This window comes from Ptychodera flava, chromosome 9 (genome assembly GCF_041260155.1).
Source record: "Ptychodera flava strain L36383 chromosome 9, AS_Pfla_20210202, whole genome shotgun sequence".
Taxonomy (NCBI): Eukaryota; Metazoa; Hemichordata; class Enteropneusta; family Ptychoderidae; genus Ptychodera; species Ptychodera flava.
In genome coordinates this window covers 35,036,069-35,050,967 of record NC_091936.1, presented here as the reverse complement: position 1 = coordinate 35,050,967, position 14,899 = coordinate 35,036,069, and the positions used below count along the sequence as shown (strand labels likewise).

At 38.9% G+C, this 14,899-nt stretch overlaps 1 protein-coding gene across 6 annotated transcripts in view; it reads right to left on the bottom strand.

The window, feature by feature from the left end:
• Positions 1-14,779, bottom strand: part of LOC139140825 (uncharacterized) — a 92,214-nt gene extending 77,435 nt beyond the window's left edge. For 5 of the 6 annotated variants that reach the window (XM_070710262.1, XM_070710263.1, XM_070710265.1 and 2 more), the window contains exon 1: positions 14,048-14,704. In XM_070710262.1, coding sequence (XP_070566363.1) covers positions 14,048-14,564 — 517 coding nt within the window. In that variant the 5' untranslated portion in view covers positions 14,565-14,704. Of the gene's footprint in view, positions 1-14,047 lie in introns of all 6 variants that reach the window. The other variant, XM_070710266.1, reaches the window with a different exon arrangement.
• Positions 14,780-14,899: the final 120 nt, after the last annotated feature.

Genomic DNA, 14,899 nt, shown 5'->3' with positions numbered 1-14,899 from the left:
GAATTGTTTGTGTGTCACATTTCACCCCTGGAGTCTATGTACTCTGGGAGCTGTTTTTAAAACATTCGTTCATTTTTTACCATATGAAAGACACATGAGGGCCGCTAGGCTAGATCCACATGCAGAGAAAGAGTTTATGCCTTTATGCGATTGATTCAAAGTTGTAAGTCAGTCTTTAAAGTGAAAATGATTGAGGTATCATACAGTGCTATTTTCTGTCTTCCAGAAAGAAATACAAGAAAGAGAGGCGACGAATTCAATGCTACTGTTTCTCCGTTCCTTGTGACCTTGTAAATTTCGATACGTTTACTTGCACTGAGGAACACCGGAATAGTCAGGCGTCGTCCCAGACCGGGAACTGAAGGCCACGTCACCCTCACAATAGCTTGACTTCTGGCTCTTGTTTGAAGCAAATTCCGACATGAAATCGTATACTGCCAGAACGCCCACACCGCGCCAACATGTAATACCAGCAGTGTGGTTATAAACTATGAAGACGACGCCTCCAGAGGAAAGTACCCTAATCAAATCAATAAGCTGGAACAACAAGACCATATGACACACAAGCTTTATACACTTTCGCAAATTACAACATTGCAAGTATTAAATTTGCCATGTACGTAATATCAGACCGTCATCGTTCACACAAACCGATTGTTCGCTGTTCAGGGGCAAACCCGATCTCTAAATCGGTACCGCAAACGGCGTGTGAACTCTATTTATAACGTTTGTTGGAAAAACAAACCTCGGCCTGTCGATGATCATTCTTTGAACTTGTCGCTTGTATTGAGGGATGGTGCCGGACTACGATGGGCGCGCTGAAGGAGGACAGATGCGCACTCCTCCGTCGGACAGAATTTGACATGTGCGAGACTGGTGCCTATTCACATTGCGTTCTTCGGGACGTTGCAAAAACTCAAAAAGCTTGTATATAGTACAATGTACGCCCGTGAACTAGATCTGCATTTATATTGCCCTATCAAAGCAAACGCTGCATGCGATTACAGATAACACGACGTGTGAAGAGGTCGAAAAGCATCGTATGCCACCCTGACGACATTGCGCGTGCAATCACAAAAAGCCAAATGTGGTTCATAAAGATTAGCCTTACAATCTCTGTCATGGTCATGTGAAATTACTGTGTCGGGCAATATTAAGCAAACATGGACAATCCTTATCCATTGACAAACAAATGAGTCCAAAAAGTCGCGTGTAAAATATATTAAGAAACAATTTATACTACTTAATGTCAAGTTATATATATGTTATTATATATATAATTGTTATTATATATATAAAATAACAAATATATATATATTGTTTTATATATATATATATATATATATATATATATATATATATATATATATATATATATACCGATTTCGTGATTTTCTTTGACATGACTTTGTTATTTTAGCTAAAGCTAATATTTTAATTATTAAAACAAAACCAATGAAGTTTGCCCTCTTCTTTTTTCTTTGTCTTTCTTTGTCTTTCAAAACCAAGAAAATCAGAGGTCACTGTGCAAAATTTGGTAGATGCCTGAGAAACAAATTATCCAACATTTACAGACGCTTGAAATAAAATATGACTGCCATCCCTGTATTAACTCTTTGGGGAAATAATTTTTTTGTTTTTCACAAAAAAATGGTCGGTGAAAACTTACTCCATGAGTTTCAAAATGAGCCTCTTCAAGTGGTAGACTAAAACGGCTAGTAAAAGAGTCCAAATATATGTCCCCGTGGCGTATTCTGCCTTAAGTCAACATAATTGGAAACATACATACGAATTTTATCGTCGACGGCGTGATAAATTCTAACAGTCTAACTTTGCTTTGTACGTGCACAGCACAAACAGAAGGCTATTCATTAAACGATGTAGTTGGACATCTTTCACTAATAATGTCTGTTTCCAAAACGTGTTGGAAAATCGCTTTCGTATTGGTCACCTATGTGAAAAATGTCGCCCGTGTTGTATGCAGATTTTGCACGTGGCAATATCTGGTTTGGGACAAACTTGTGACTTGGTATGCGCCCGCCAGTACAAAGTAATTATCGCGAGCATCTTTTCAACAGACATCGTTCTTTAAATATCTAAACATGAAATAGTGCTCTTCAAATTCTGAAAAAAATCAGACGGATTGATTCTGTTCGGCAGTTTTATGTTTTCACTGTGAGACAAATAATCTGCTTTGTCTTCCTGAGGTCGGAACCCAGCACAACCACAGAGGGAAGACGTCAGGATCACAGCAACGGGGTGCTCTGGGGTTAATGGGAAGGAAATGCGTTTTGGAGATTAATGTCACCGCATCCATGGGATTATACTTAACAGTTCAAACATGGGTCACGTGAGCAGCTGTACGCGTACATCACACCGCAACAAACGTTGCAAACGGGGCATGAAGAGGTCGATGTGGCGGTTCGTGTTGTGATGAAAGTTTCTCCCCATCCATTAACAATCTATCGCACTACTGACGAACTCTGAACCAGCATCGCCTTGGAGATGACGCGACAAAGTTCAAATCTAACAGATTCGCATGAAAACTTAACATAAGCCATAGACCCTCGAGAGTTCATGTGAGACTTTAGTATTGAAAAACGTATATTGTGACGTTCCGAGTACGGAGATTACGCCAAGGTTTGAGTTGTTTGTAAACCTCGAGAATTCCATGTTGTATATCAATATGAGGGTCTGTAGATCTAAAATCTACAAGTCCATATTCGGTGATACATCGATTGAATACCCGTTATTTAACCCCTGTTGGAAAAACGCTTACGACTGATTTTAACTTATACTTTCCCGACAAAGAAGTCGTGTTAGAGACGACCCACTGGTTGTTAGTGTATTTACATAATCGGTATGTATTAATTTCGTATTTTTTTCCAAAAGTACGAAATTTTCAGTGATATACTAATATATACAAAGTGTTATAATAGGATAATCTATATATATATATATATATATATATATATATATATATATATATATATATATATACATATATATATATACATATATATATATATATATATATATATATATATATATATATATATATATATTATAGACTTTATTTCGGACTCATTGTCCGCATAACAGCGAAAGAAAATCTGGTGATAAATATACATAGTTTGGTTAAATCATACAAAAAGAAGCTTATTTCATAACCGTTTCAGAGTTTAAATATAATTAGTCATAACACACATCATACGATATCATTACAAATTTATGTATATATATGTATATATATATATATATATATATATATAATATATATATATATATATATATATATATATATATATAACTGATCATGCAGAAACATCTATCCTCATTATGTCGAAGATAGTGTTGTCGTTTCTACTTCGCTTTGGAGCGGTGTTGTTAGCTTACACAAGAGCTCACTAGTCGTTGGCTCTGCCTATAATTTTGGTGTACGTGGTAGTTACTGGCTCGCCGATGTGGGTTTCGCGGTCACCCCACTATCAACATGACGGTCTGCTGAAGTTCATTCTTTCAGTTTACTCCGTTACGATATTAATAAGACCATAGAATCGGGGCAGGTCTACCACCGTTGGACTCTACGTTTAGAGCATAGACCCTGGAGGTCTCGCTTCAGGGTCTATGTTCAGATCTTCCCGATGCACATTTTTGTAGTTCGCAACGTGTAAGGAAAGCTGACGTGGAAGACTTACAAAAACAGCTACGAGAAGACGCCCATCTCTGATCAGTCGAAAGGCTTCATTAAAATGAAGTGTGATCAAAACACGCTACTATACAAAGACCTGTGTAACCACAAAGACAAATTTATTGAAAATCTCTGTATCCGTTGTTGATTTGTAAACCTGTAGAATCACGTATTCAAAGGCATGCAACAAAATGGCTTCCATTGTCCCTCTATTTTGTATGTCCACCGACACACTTACTGTTTTATTTTACCATTTTTGAACGACAAAGAAATCGATGTTTTCAACTTTTGCCGGCTTCATTTCGATGTTTTGGCAACAGTGAATGGTGTAAACATTGAGCGGTCTCCTTTGTGGATTAAGTCTTTTTTCCTCTGTCCCCTCTATTTCGTATTTTCTGAAAGATTTTCATAAGAATTCCTTTTTCGTTGTCGGGTGTAGCACAAACAAGTACATTGAGTAACCACCACATCAATGGTGAGATTACGGTGTAATTAAAGGTGAGAGAGCGGTCCAATATCGACTGCACGACAGGCAAGAAACGTTTTATCATGTTTAAAAGATTTTTTCGCCGACGAGTCGATCATGATAAACGAAAATGGTCAGCAGTATATAGTGTGTTTATTCCTTCTACGTTTAAAAGACATGACTTAATGTTGTAGTTTTGCCCTTTTTTGATCCCACAAAAAATGTCACGTGCGAACTCGGTGCTAAGTGTGTCCTATCAGCACATTACGTATGTTATTTTGTTGTCAAAATCGTGACTTAATGGTACAGATAATTATATCATTCAGGTCCTGAATTTAACTTTGTCGGCAATGACTGCACGCAATAATATCATGAACGCTCTGTCAACTGGCCAAGTACCAAGCGTTTCAAGAGCTTTACTACGATTAAAAATGAAACTCTAGCCGTTACTTTACAGTTAACAAATCTGTTATTTCTCACAGAAAAGTGTACACGGATTATGTAGACCTTCGGGAACGCCCAAAAGTTAAACTGTGCAAAATGCAGTCAATACTCACATATTATAGAATTAAGGTAGAATGCACCTCGGGGACAGACATTCGGACTCTCAAACTTTTACAATTCTTTTCTGATATACCACATGTGGGGATTCATTTTAAAGCTCTTGGTGAAAGAAAACTTTTCACCGGCTTAGTTTTTCGAAATTCGAAAATTTTTATTTTTCTCCATAGAGTTAACACAGGGATGGCGGCCATTTTGAATTTCTAATATCGGTAAATCTTGGGTAATTTGTTTCTCTACTACAAAAATTTGCACGGTGACCCCCTATTTTTATTCTTGATTTTGAAAGAGAATGATTAAAAGATCCCTTGAGGAAAGTTAGAGCAAAAGTTTAAGTCTTTCACTTTCGAGGTGCATATACCTTAATGCCTTTTCTTATAACTCTAGCAATTTTCAGGTTATAAAGTGTGAATGGCAGGGATTTATGATAAGGATGAAGCAGAATAATCGAAATTAAATCATGATCATAATACAAAAATTATTCATGATTTGCAATTTGCGATTATCTTAGATTCTCTGAGTATCCTTTTCTTCATTCATAACAAGTTTCTGCATCTCGTTCGAGTTGAGAGACTTCGATGTCGTTTTCTATCGATGGAACATTTCTTGGCGATGAGTGTATCGTAAACCATCCACTGAGAATTCACTGCGATGTCATTTAAATACAACAATTTAACCGATACGAGCTAACAATGCGCCCTCCTCCTGTTGCCACATTAGGCTATGCTATTCAACAGTAACCGGGATGGTCTTTTGGTCTTTTTGGTCGGTTGGTGTTGTTGTTGTTGTTTTGCTTTGTTTTGTTTTTTGGGGGGGAAGTCATCGCCCCAGGTATGTTGTGTTAACCAACGGCCTTCAGATTCAATAAAGAACCGTATCTTCCAATTTAAACGTCAATCAAAGTCATAATCAAAATTATCTCTATACTTGGGGTTGCAGACTTGCTTTGTGTCTTACGGAGATTAGAATATTTCAAGGTATCACTTATTCCCCCTTTTAAGGTGCAACCTAAAGCAACGGTTTAAACAATGGGTTGCATAGATGAAAGTCGCTCGAGGGCTATTCAGCTCTGGGACTATTCGCCCCATAGACGAGTATACAGAAGCGAGAAATACCCCAAGTCAGGAACAGAATGGCTATAAAACCGCGCCATGTAACATTCCGTGTCCGATTTCACTGTGAAAATTAACAAGTTCATCTATCATGCAACCGTCGATCGTTCCCTATCATTCTAAAAGTTCATACCTGATACTTATCTGATTCAAAAACGCTTGTTTCGTGTGATTTTCGGCCGAATTCGACGGACACCTTACAGTCACGGTTGGTTAGCGGCACATGTGTTACATGGGGCAAACCATCACAAGTTAACCAAGTAAACACAGAACATTTTATTGACTTCGATTTCTTTTACCCTCAATTTTTTATCGGCGAGTTACGATTTTCCTCTGCATAAATAAAGAGACGTTATTCGCACAGTACGAGCAACGGCAACCCAGATGTCAGATTGATATATGATTAAGAAAATTACAGACTGAACAGCAGAAAATACTTAATACCGACAGAACATTGTCTACATACAATTTCCTGCAATGAATGGCCTGGTCTCAGGTACGCACTCTTTCAAACTTACAACTCATTGCACTTTTAATGTCATACAGAACAATGCACAAAGCGTCTCCCGGACAAAACCACCTTGGGACCGTAATTACACATGATATATGACGCGCATTGTTCGGGAAGTCAGCGGCGCATTGTGGGTTATACGGGGAGCGAGACGAGATACCCAATGTCATTGTTTCATTTTCTCGATCGTTGCTGTCCAAACCAACACCTATGACATTTTCTATCAAATGAGATTCAACAATGGGAACTTTAGATTCAATTACTACCCAAATAGATCACCTCAAGGACTGTGCTTGCTTGAACTAAAAGCTGGCGTTGGGGAGCGTGGATTACCCACCCTTCGACCCAAAACACACCATGGGAAAACACGACGACGACTAAGTCCACAAAGCCCAGTATTTTCGTTTCCACAAATCAACGATGCCCAAACATTGGCCACTTTAAATCCGAATTTGTCACTGTTTGTGTGTGGCCTCGTCGCCATAGTAACGAGTTCGTGTTTTGGCCTTCTCTTGGGGAATGCTAGAGGTCGATTGGCCGCTATTCATGTGTGTCTAAAGACACTATTACAGCTTGTTACTTTGCTCTGTGTGAACTTGCGTCTATACTTACGAATTTTATTGCACAGCTTAAATGCTGGATGGCCCAGAGTACAACAGAACTATATACACCTTGAACTTTATCTTTTTTTTGTAAAGAAGCAGTGTTCCAGTATTTCTGTACAAATGCATGAGCGAAAGGAGCATTCTAATACTATGAGCAGTGCTCTTTATGTCTGTGTGTCACCGACGCTGTCGTGTTCTATTCCCTCTTCAATGAATTAAAGGCTGTCACAATCGACCAACGTGTATTTATGCGGCGGGTTTCCGGTTGACTACTGTTCTGGCCTGCAATCTTGGCACACATCATACTCACACATCATACTCTCTTGGTTCCCATGATAATTACACTTCTTTCAAATTTCTAGACAACCGTTAATCTTTGCTAAATGTCGAAATGCATGGTTGCAGTGAGTGCACAGAGACAAACAAAATAAAACAACAAACAAACAATGATTAAGTAAGTGGTATTTCAATCTCTAATTTTCCATCAACAGAAAGTACTTGCAGCTCAGTAACTAAGTGACACTCTGGTGAGTTGTTTTTCGTACATTCGTTGTTTTTTTCACCCTTTCACCACCAAGGTTTGTCCAAATTCCATTGTTTTCTATGGTAAAGTTGGACCTGTATACAGGGAACTAGGGGTGAAAGGGTTAAAAACCCTCCAAGTCTTGGTGGGCTTCCAAGCGATCTGCGGTTCCTGTGAAAGCTATGTTTTATCCGATGTAGCACGGCGTTCCGACCAATGACTTGGTGAAAACCTGTTACACGCGGACTAATTCTCTCAATACGTATGGATACAACTGTATTGAAGCTGTGTTCTCTTGTGGCTTGTCAGATTTAATAGTATGAATTACCTTTTGAATTGTCTCTGTTTTGCGACGGTGTTATTTTTCGTGTTTTTAAAGATGTTGGGTATTTCAAATGGCATTTGTCAGCAGATGTTGCTTGCGCTTAATCCAAGAGTTAACTTTTTGGTATGTAAAGGCAATTTTCCCTGACCCCAAGCCCCCCCCCCCCCACTTAGCCCGTGTGGAAGTCTGTGTTTTTATGAGTGTCCCTATGTTTTTGTTTGGCAGTCCAGGGTTTGTCTAACATATATACTCTAATAAGAGAAGAAATTATGAAACTTAATGTGTAGATTAATGCACAATATAACTCTAAATTATTTGAAGTTGTAATTACGTACGTTGTATCTGTTATAATACTAAAATATCCCGTTCCACTTATACTAAAATATCCCGTTCCCTTCCCCGTTGTCAATACAAACAGGTCAAACGATTTCCGTACAATCTGAACATTTTTCAATTATCGAATACTTAATGTGACGTAAAAATAAACGTAGTGTTCTCTTTCGTAGTTTGAAAAATCACGACAATGTTAATTAATAGTCGCCGTGTCCATCTACAAATGGTGGACGGTAAATATATATATATATATATATATATATATAATATATATATATATATATATATATATATATATATATATATATATATATACACTTAATCATGGAGGCATTTGCAAGAACATTTTGACCAATGAGTGTTTGCAATATAAAGGACAGTAAGTGGTACTGGGAAATGTTGCGATTTTAAAAGGTCATGGAGATCACTATTAAATTGATGCGATGGATTAATTTTATTTTCATACTTTATTAGCATTACGAAAAAGCGGTGATAAGCGATCATACTGATTTACTCTAAAACGGCTTACTTGTCAGGCCGGAAGATTGAGTCAGGTCGTTCCGAGAACAATTTCTGAAGATTTGAGATGCAGGGCAAGGCCCGCCTCATACCGAGCCATTAATGGTATAACTTTAACCTTTTCACCACTGTGGTTTGAACCAATCCAATTGTCTTCTATGGTAAAGTTGGACCTCTAGACTAGGAAATGGGGCTGAAAGGGTCAACTCACAATTTTCATCATGTTAGTTCTGTTTACCGTTATAATTTAACAATTTTGGAAGACCTTTCAAAATCGAAAAGGCGCAGCATCGATGAAATAGGCTTCTACTTATCCTGCAAGTGAACATTCTAATCTAGATCTTCTATGTGTTTTTGCCTATTTTTAAGCGATCATTTGTTGTTGGCAACAATTAACACTCGTTGTTTGCCTTTATTGCTTACGATCATTTCAACACCGTGACGATAATTGAGGATGAGCCGTGGTTTAATCAAGACATGGACGTTCACGTATTGGTAATTTTGCATATATTTAGGACAAAAGCGGCATCAGAAAGGGAAACACTCCTCGTATGAAACCCCCCAATTATTTTTTGCGCTAGCATCAAGAAACCCACTGATGCGATTTTCTGAAAAACGCGGCAATTTCGCTACGTCCTGAACATCAAACGTACGTTGTTATAAAGGGACAAAGTCGGCCATTTTTCATGAATTTTGTTTGATACGAGATACTACTTATTTTGTTTGACAAGATACTGAATGAATGGGTGACCATGCATAAATTCGACCACAGTTAAAGACACGATACACGAAACCATCGCGAAAATGAATTAATGGTCATAACCATTGATTCATTTTTGCGATGGTTTTATTTAATTTGTCTAAAACCCGATTCGAATATATGCATGGTCACCCATTTATTCAGTATCTTTCAGCATGTCAAACAATATAAGAAGTATCTTGCATCAAACAAAATACATGAAAAATGGCTGACTTTACTTTGTGCCTTTAATCTGCTTGATGTGACCACTGTCACTCGCGTTCTTCAAAGTCGTTACGAAATCTCCTCCCACGTGTGTGTTCAGGGCTAAGAGTCAGTGTTCTCTTAGATTGGCACGCACACTTTCCAAACTATACTTGCGGCGACAATTTTGTTTCAGCAGGCCGATGGGAACGAGGCCAGATGTTTTCTAATAGTCATAAAGCTCCGCTGGGTTCTTGACATAAAAGTGTCGGATTTGGAGGTAAACTTCATAAATTTCCGACCACAGGAAAATATGAAGTCTGTTTGGGGTCTCGATGCGAACCTCATTTGTTTTACAACGCACAGCTGTGGCGGGGTCGCATTTTCCCTGTCACCAGGGTGACTGGACACATACCGACTAGACCGTCGATGCTTCACGGTTCGGATCAAACTTTTAACACACGTCCATGTCGCCACGGATGGCACAATCACGGGCTTCTACAGAGACCTGCTACGACATTAAGCTCCGTCTCGCCGCTACGTACACATCATTCTTGCCATGTGAAATAATTTTCTAATCTTTCTCGTTTCAATGTACGTTTAATCATGTTCTATGTTGACTTGTTTGAAGCATAGTCTTTACATCACAAGACAATAAGGCTTTGCCAAAACAGGCATCATGGTGGTTTAGGCAAGAAATGAATCTGCGTCATGTTGTGTTGTGCAATCATGCATGTCATCAGGGATTAATCCGAATATAATCCGAAAATATCCCCGCAAAATTGTATTTTTATATTCTTCCCACTCTTTATCGATTCGTGTTCGCCTTTGTTCAACCCCAACGTTGTTGTTTTCATATCTTTTGTTTCCTGAGGATGAAGAAATCCAAAACAAGATGATTCTACGCGATGTAACTTGTTGTTGCTACCGTCGGATTAAATATGATATGACTTTAATTAAACAATATGCTGATCTTTATCAATTTTTACCTTTGCATTTAGTTTACGATGGTTAATTTCTCTCTTTAATGTGGCATGCGCCTCGAAAGTGAAAGACTAAAACTTTTGCTCAAACTTTCCTCAATGAAACTTTCAACCATTCTCTTAGAAATCAAGAGTAGAAATTTGGTACAAGAGAGACATATTACCTGGGATTTCACGATTTTTAAAATTCAAAATGGCCGCTATTCCTGTGTTAACTTTATAGGGAAAAATAAAATGTTCGATTTTCGTAAGACGGTGAAACTTACACAAAGAGATTTAGAACGACCCAAAAGTGGTAGAACAGAGATGTATTGATAACATTTGAGAGTACGAATATCTGTCCCTGAGGCGCGTTCTACCTTAGATTTTAAATATCTTGTATCAGTAACCTTTAGTCCGAACGCTGAAGTAATTATGTTGTTGTAGTGGTTCTGTTACGGCACGAAACAGGTATCAACTAGCTAAAGTTTCATAAACCAAGACCAGTTAAAAACCGAGTATGCACGTTTTAAATTTTCATTCCAAAAACAGTCGTCGTTTTGTTCTTTCAAGAGGCAATCGATTGTGGCATCGAGAATAATGACGTGGACGGTGGCAACAAACAAAAAAGCTACAAAAACTAAAAATAGAATTGATTATATTTGAGTGCATACAGTTTGTGAAGTTTTTGCGATAAGAGTATTTTAACAGGACATCGATAAATATCGCAAAATTTAACAATGGCGCATAGCACGAAAGGGGGACATAACATATAACGTGGCGGCGTATTTCAATCTATCGATCAGAATAAATAATTAATACAATCAAGATTAGCCTCGACTTCGATATTCACGCCATCTTCACCAGGATAATCAACCGCAATTATTAAATTATCAAACATGTGGCTTCGATAAGTACGCAAGGCATGCTTATTATTTTATTCCATCGTTTTTCCAGCGCTTGCGCGAGACTGACGCGGAAATTACACCTGCCACGAGTCGACAAAGGACCCCATTCACCACGTTATCTCTATGCATTTCCAAGTCGCGCCCGTATTGACATTGCCATGGAAACGAGTGGAGTAATTTCGATTCTTTGGCACGGTATCTGATTCGGTGGCTATCGGAACGGCTTGATGCTGAGTGTGTGTTGTTCATTATTCAAAGCAAAAAACGACATGAACGACAAGTGTCGGACAGGAAAGAAGACTGGTTCAACATATTGCATCAAAGTTTCATTGAGACCATTATTTGAACCTCTTTTTAGAAAGGACTCGTTGACTGGACAAATTAGGAAAACAAGTGTTCTTAAAATCCTTTGGAGTATATTGTTTTAATGTGGGCGAAGGACAAAAACGCCGTTTATCAGAACTAGACTACTATTTTGTCGTAGACTCGTTTTGCTTCATGCTGTATTTGTTTAAATTTTCCGCGATACCGATTATACCAACGATATGACTCAAGACTTATCAGAAACGAGCACCATCAAAGAAATGGACACTGTTTCCCGTCATACATTTGAAGGTTGCGATGAAGAGACATTTTTTAAAAAGTTCATACGAATAAGTGCACTTGTTGTGCGCATACCAATGGTGATGTGTATACGAATATGTGCGTATATAAGAAGTCGATGTACATATATTTTGTCGCGTTGTCTGTGTAAATAAATATTGATACACATACATAATATACTTTACGCATATACGTACGCACGTACACACATACATATATGCATATTAACACACATATACACGACTATACATACATTATATATACACACATGTGAACATCGGTAGAAGTTTTTTAAAAGATGAAATCCAGACTCCATAACAATAACCCTTTGCCGTTATTTTTGCCATGTGTAGTGTTCAGCATTTTCGTACTTGGCGCTTTTCTTCAGTGAAACCTTCTGACAATTATTGGTGTATAATACACTGTATATATATATATATATATATATATATATATATATATATATATATATATATATATATATATATATATATATATATATATATATATATATATATATATAACATCCATCATGCGTTGTTGCTGTCGTGGTGGTATCGATAAAGACAAAGTACAGACAAACAATTGATGAAAAATTAAAAAAATGAAAGCAAGGGGTGAAGGTTGAATGAGCGCGACCGGAGGTGAAAACAACATGTAGGAATGCAAGCCATGAAACTCTGGCTATATTACGCTGGAGCTGAAATCGACACCAAACAGTAACCTTCCAGTTCTTCAAGGGTCACGTGACATTGGGGTTATCAGAGGGGATCCTAACTGTCTGCTGTCAAGTGACGTGTGGCCGACAAAACAGACGCATGTATGTCAGGGTGGCCGCAAAAGAAAACTTGTGGTTTTCTGTCACGACCAACTGATTTCTCCCAACAGACTACGTCATATCGTACGTTGATATTTTCATACGTCACTCTCCAAACGACCTTTCACCATTCCATTTGGCATACACAGACAGTTTTCCCTTGATAACAGAAATATATCAGAGAGCTCGGGCTCCAGTTTTTTTATGTCCAATCTTTAAAATGCTACCCTACTTTCAAAACCCGCCACGGCCCTCTATCAAACTCTTTACCAAGTTAAGGAAGCGTTCACAAAGCCGGGCTGTTTGGACGACAAGTGATCTAGAGGGGATTCAACATTATATACGTCATCGGATAAGTTCTTTCAATACTTTCTTCACCGGTAAGACTTCTTTCAAAGTTTATCGGCGATGACTTAAAGGACACAATGGAAAGACGACAACAAAAACTGTATACGTAACAATGAGGTACGAAACGCTGACTTTATGACATGAAGCTACCCTTCTGATTAGAAAGGCTTGAGAGATTTTTGTCTTATGATATACATTCAATTCGACATATAAAGTCATTGACAAGTTGATTTAAAGCAATACATGTCAACAGCAAAATTGTTTGGTTGAAATTCATAGGATTACTTGAGTTGAATGCCTGTGAACACAATGTCCTTTCACAGACGCTGACTCCACACTGGACAATAGTTTTCTTCACCATTGTGCACTTCGGTAATTTTTCTGGCAATATAAATCTTTTAATCGGCTTATGAGTCCATAGATTCGGGTGCAAGTAAGGCACAGGCGGTGGGGAGTGACCCGCAGCCAGTGCCAAATTACACATAGGAACCAGTCTGGATTTGTATATGTGTGTCAGGACGTGTACGTGTTCCGGCGTGGACATTTGGGGCCCAACACAGGGATGACACCAATAGGGTGACTTACGACAAGGCGTGAACACAATGCAACGGCTGACAGTCGACCACGCTGTCCGCCCAATAAAATGTCCTTCGCTTCGGTAAGTCATGAAAAGGGACATGACAATAAACAATTTAAAAGATAGGGGGTCATAACCCGGCCTAGCTTATGGACTGCCAGTTTAGTGAGTCCGTGAAAATTAATGGGGCACACGAATCGAAATCAAAATAAAATTTTAAAAATGAGAGTTGGTTGTACTTACTGAAGAAACTTAGGATTCTATGTACTCGAAGAAGCCTGTTTATGCATCGGTATTGCGCTAAACGTTTCATGTGGCCAGGGACGACGCCCGGGGATATGAAGACAAGTAAATCCAATGGCAGAACCGTAAAAAGATCCACTATGAATGTTGTGAGCAGGTAATGCTTCCTTATCTTCCGACGGTCCGTTATCAGAATGCCGTTCTCCATGTAACCGAGGAAGAAGTGTCTGACGATATCCAGTAAATATATGAAGTCGAAGAGATAGGCGATCACCCAGAGTACTAACAGTTGGGAGTCAAAAGCCGCGAGGAACATTTCCAAGCTGAAAGTTATTGCAACGGTGATTACGATACAACATTCCCATAGTCGCATCGCTGTTGTGTGCGGCGACAGATAGAACTGGCCATTATTCCAACGGTGGTTGGGACAGAGGTTTGGACTCCGCGGGGCAAGGCCATCGTCCGCCTCTCCCACTTCCACTAAACAGTCTCCGTTGGTGTTGGCCGCGGATGCCATCTCCGACGAAGTTTCTTTTTTAAAAAAAAGAAGTGGAACACACTGTTCCGTGGTCACGTCGGCGTCGCTGACGACGATTCCCACACAGTGTTGTTTACGACGTTGTCCATCTTTTTCGCATCATGGTTACGGCGATGTTAGCGGCAAGTTGTGCGCGTTGATAATACGGAACGAACACTAACTCTTCTCTCCACCGATTGTTGCAAGACCACCAATGATTGACGTCCGCGCTCAATGGTTACCAGGCAACATTTACGTCGACATCGCGCGGCGCACTGCCTGGATTGCGCGTTCTCCACTTTCAACCGCCAGTGGCGCTGGATTGAAGTTCCGAG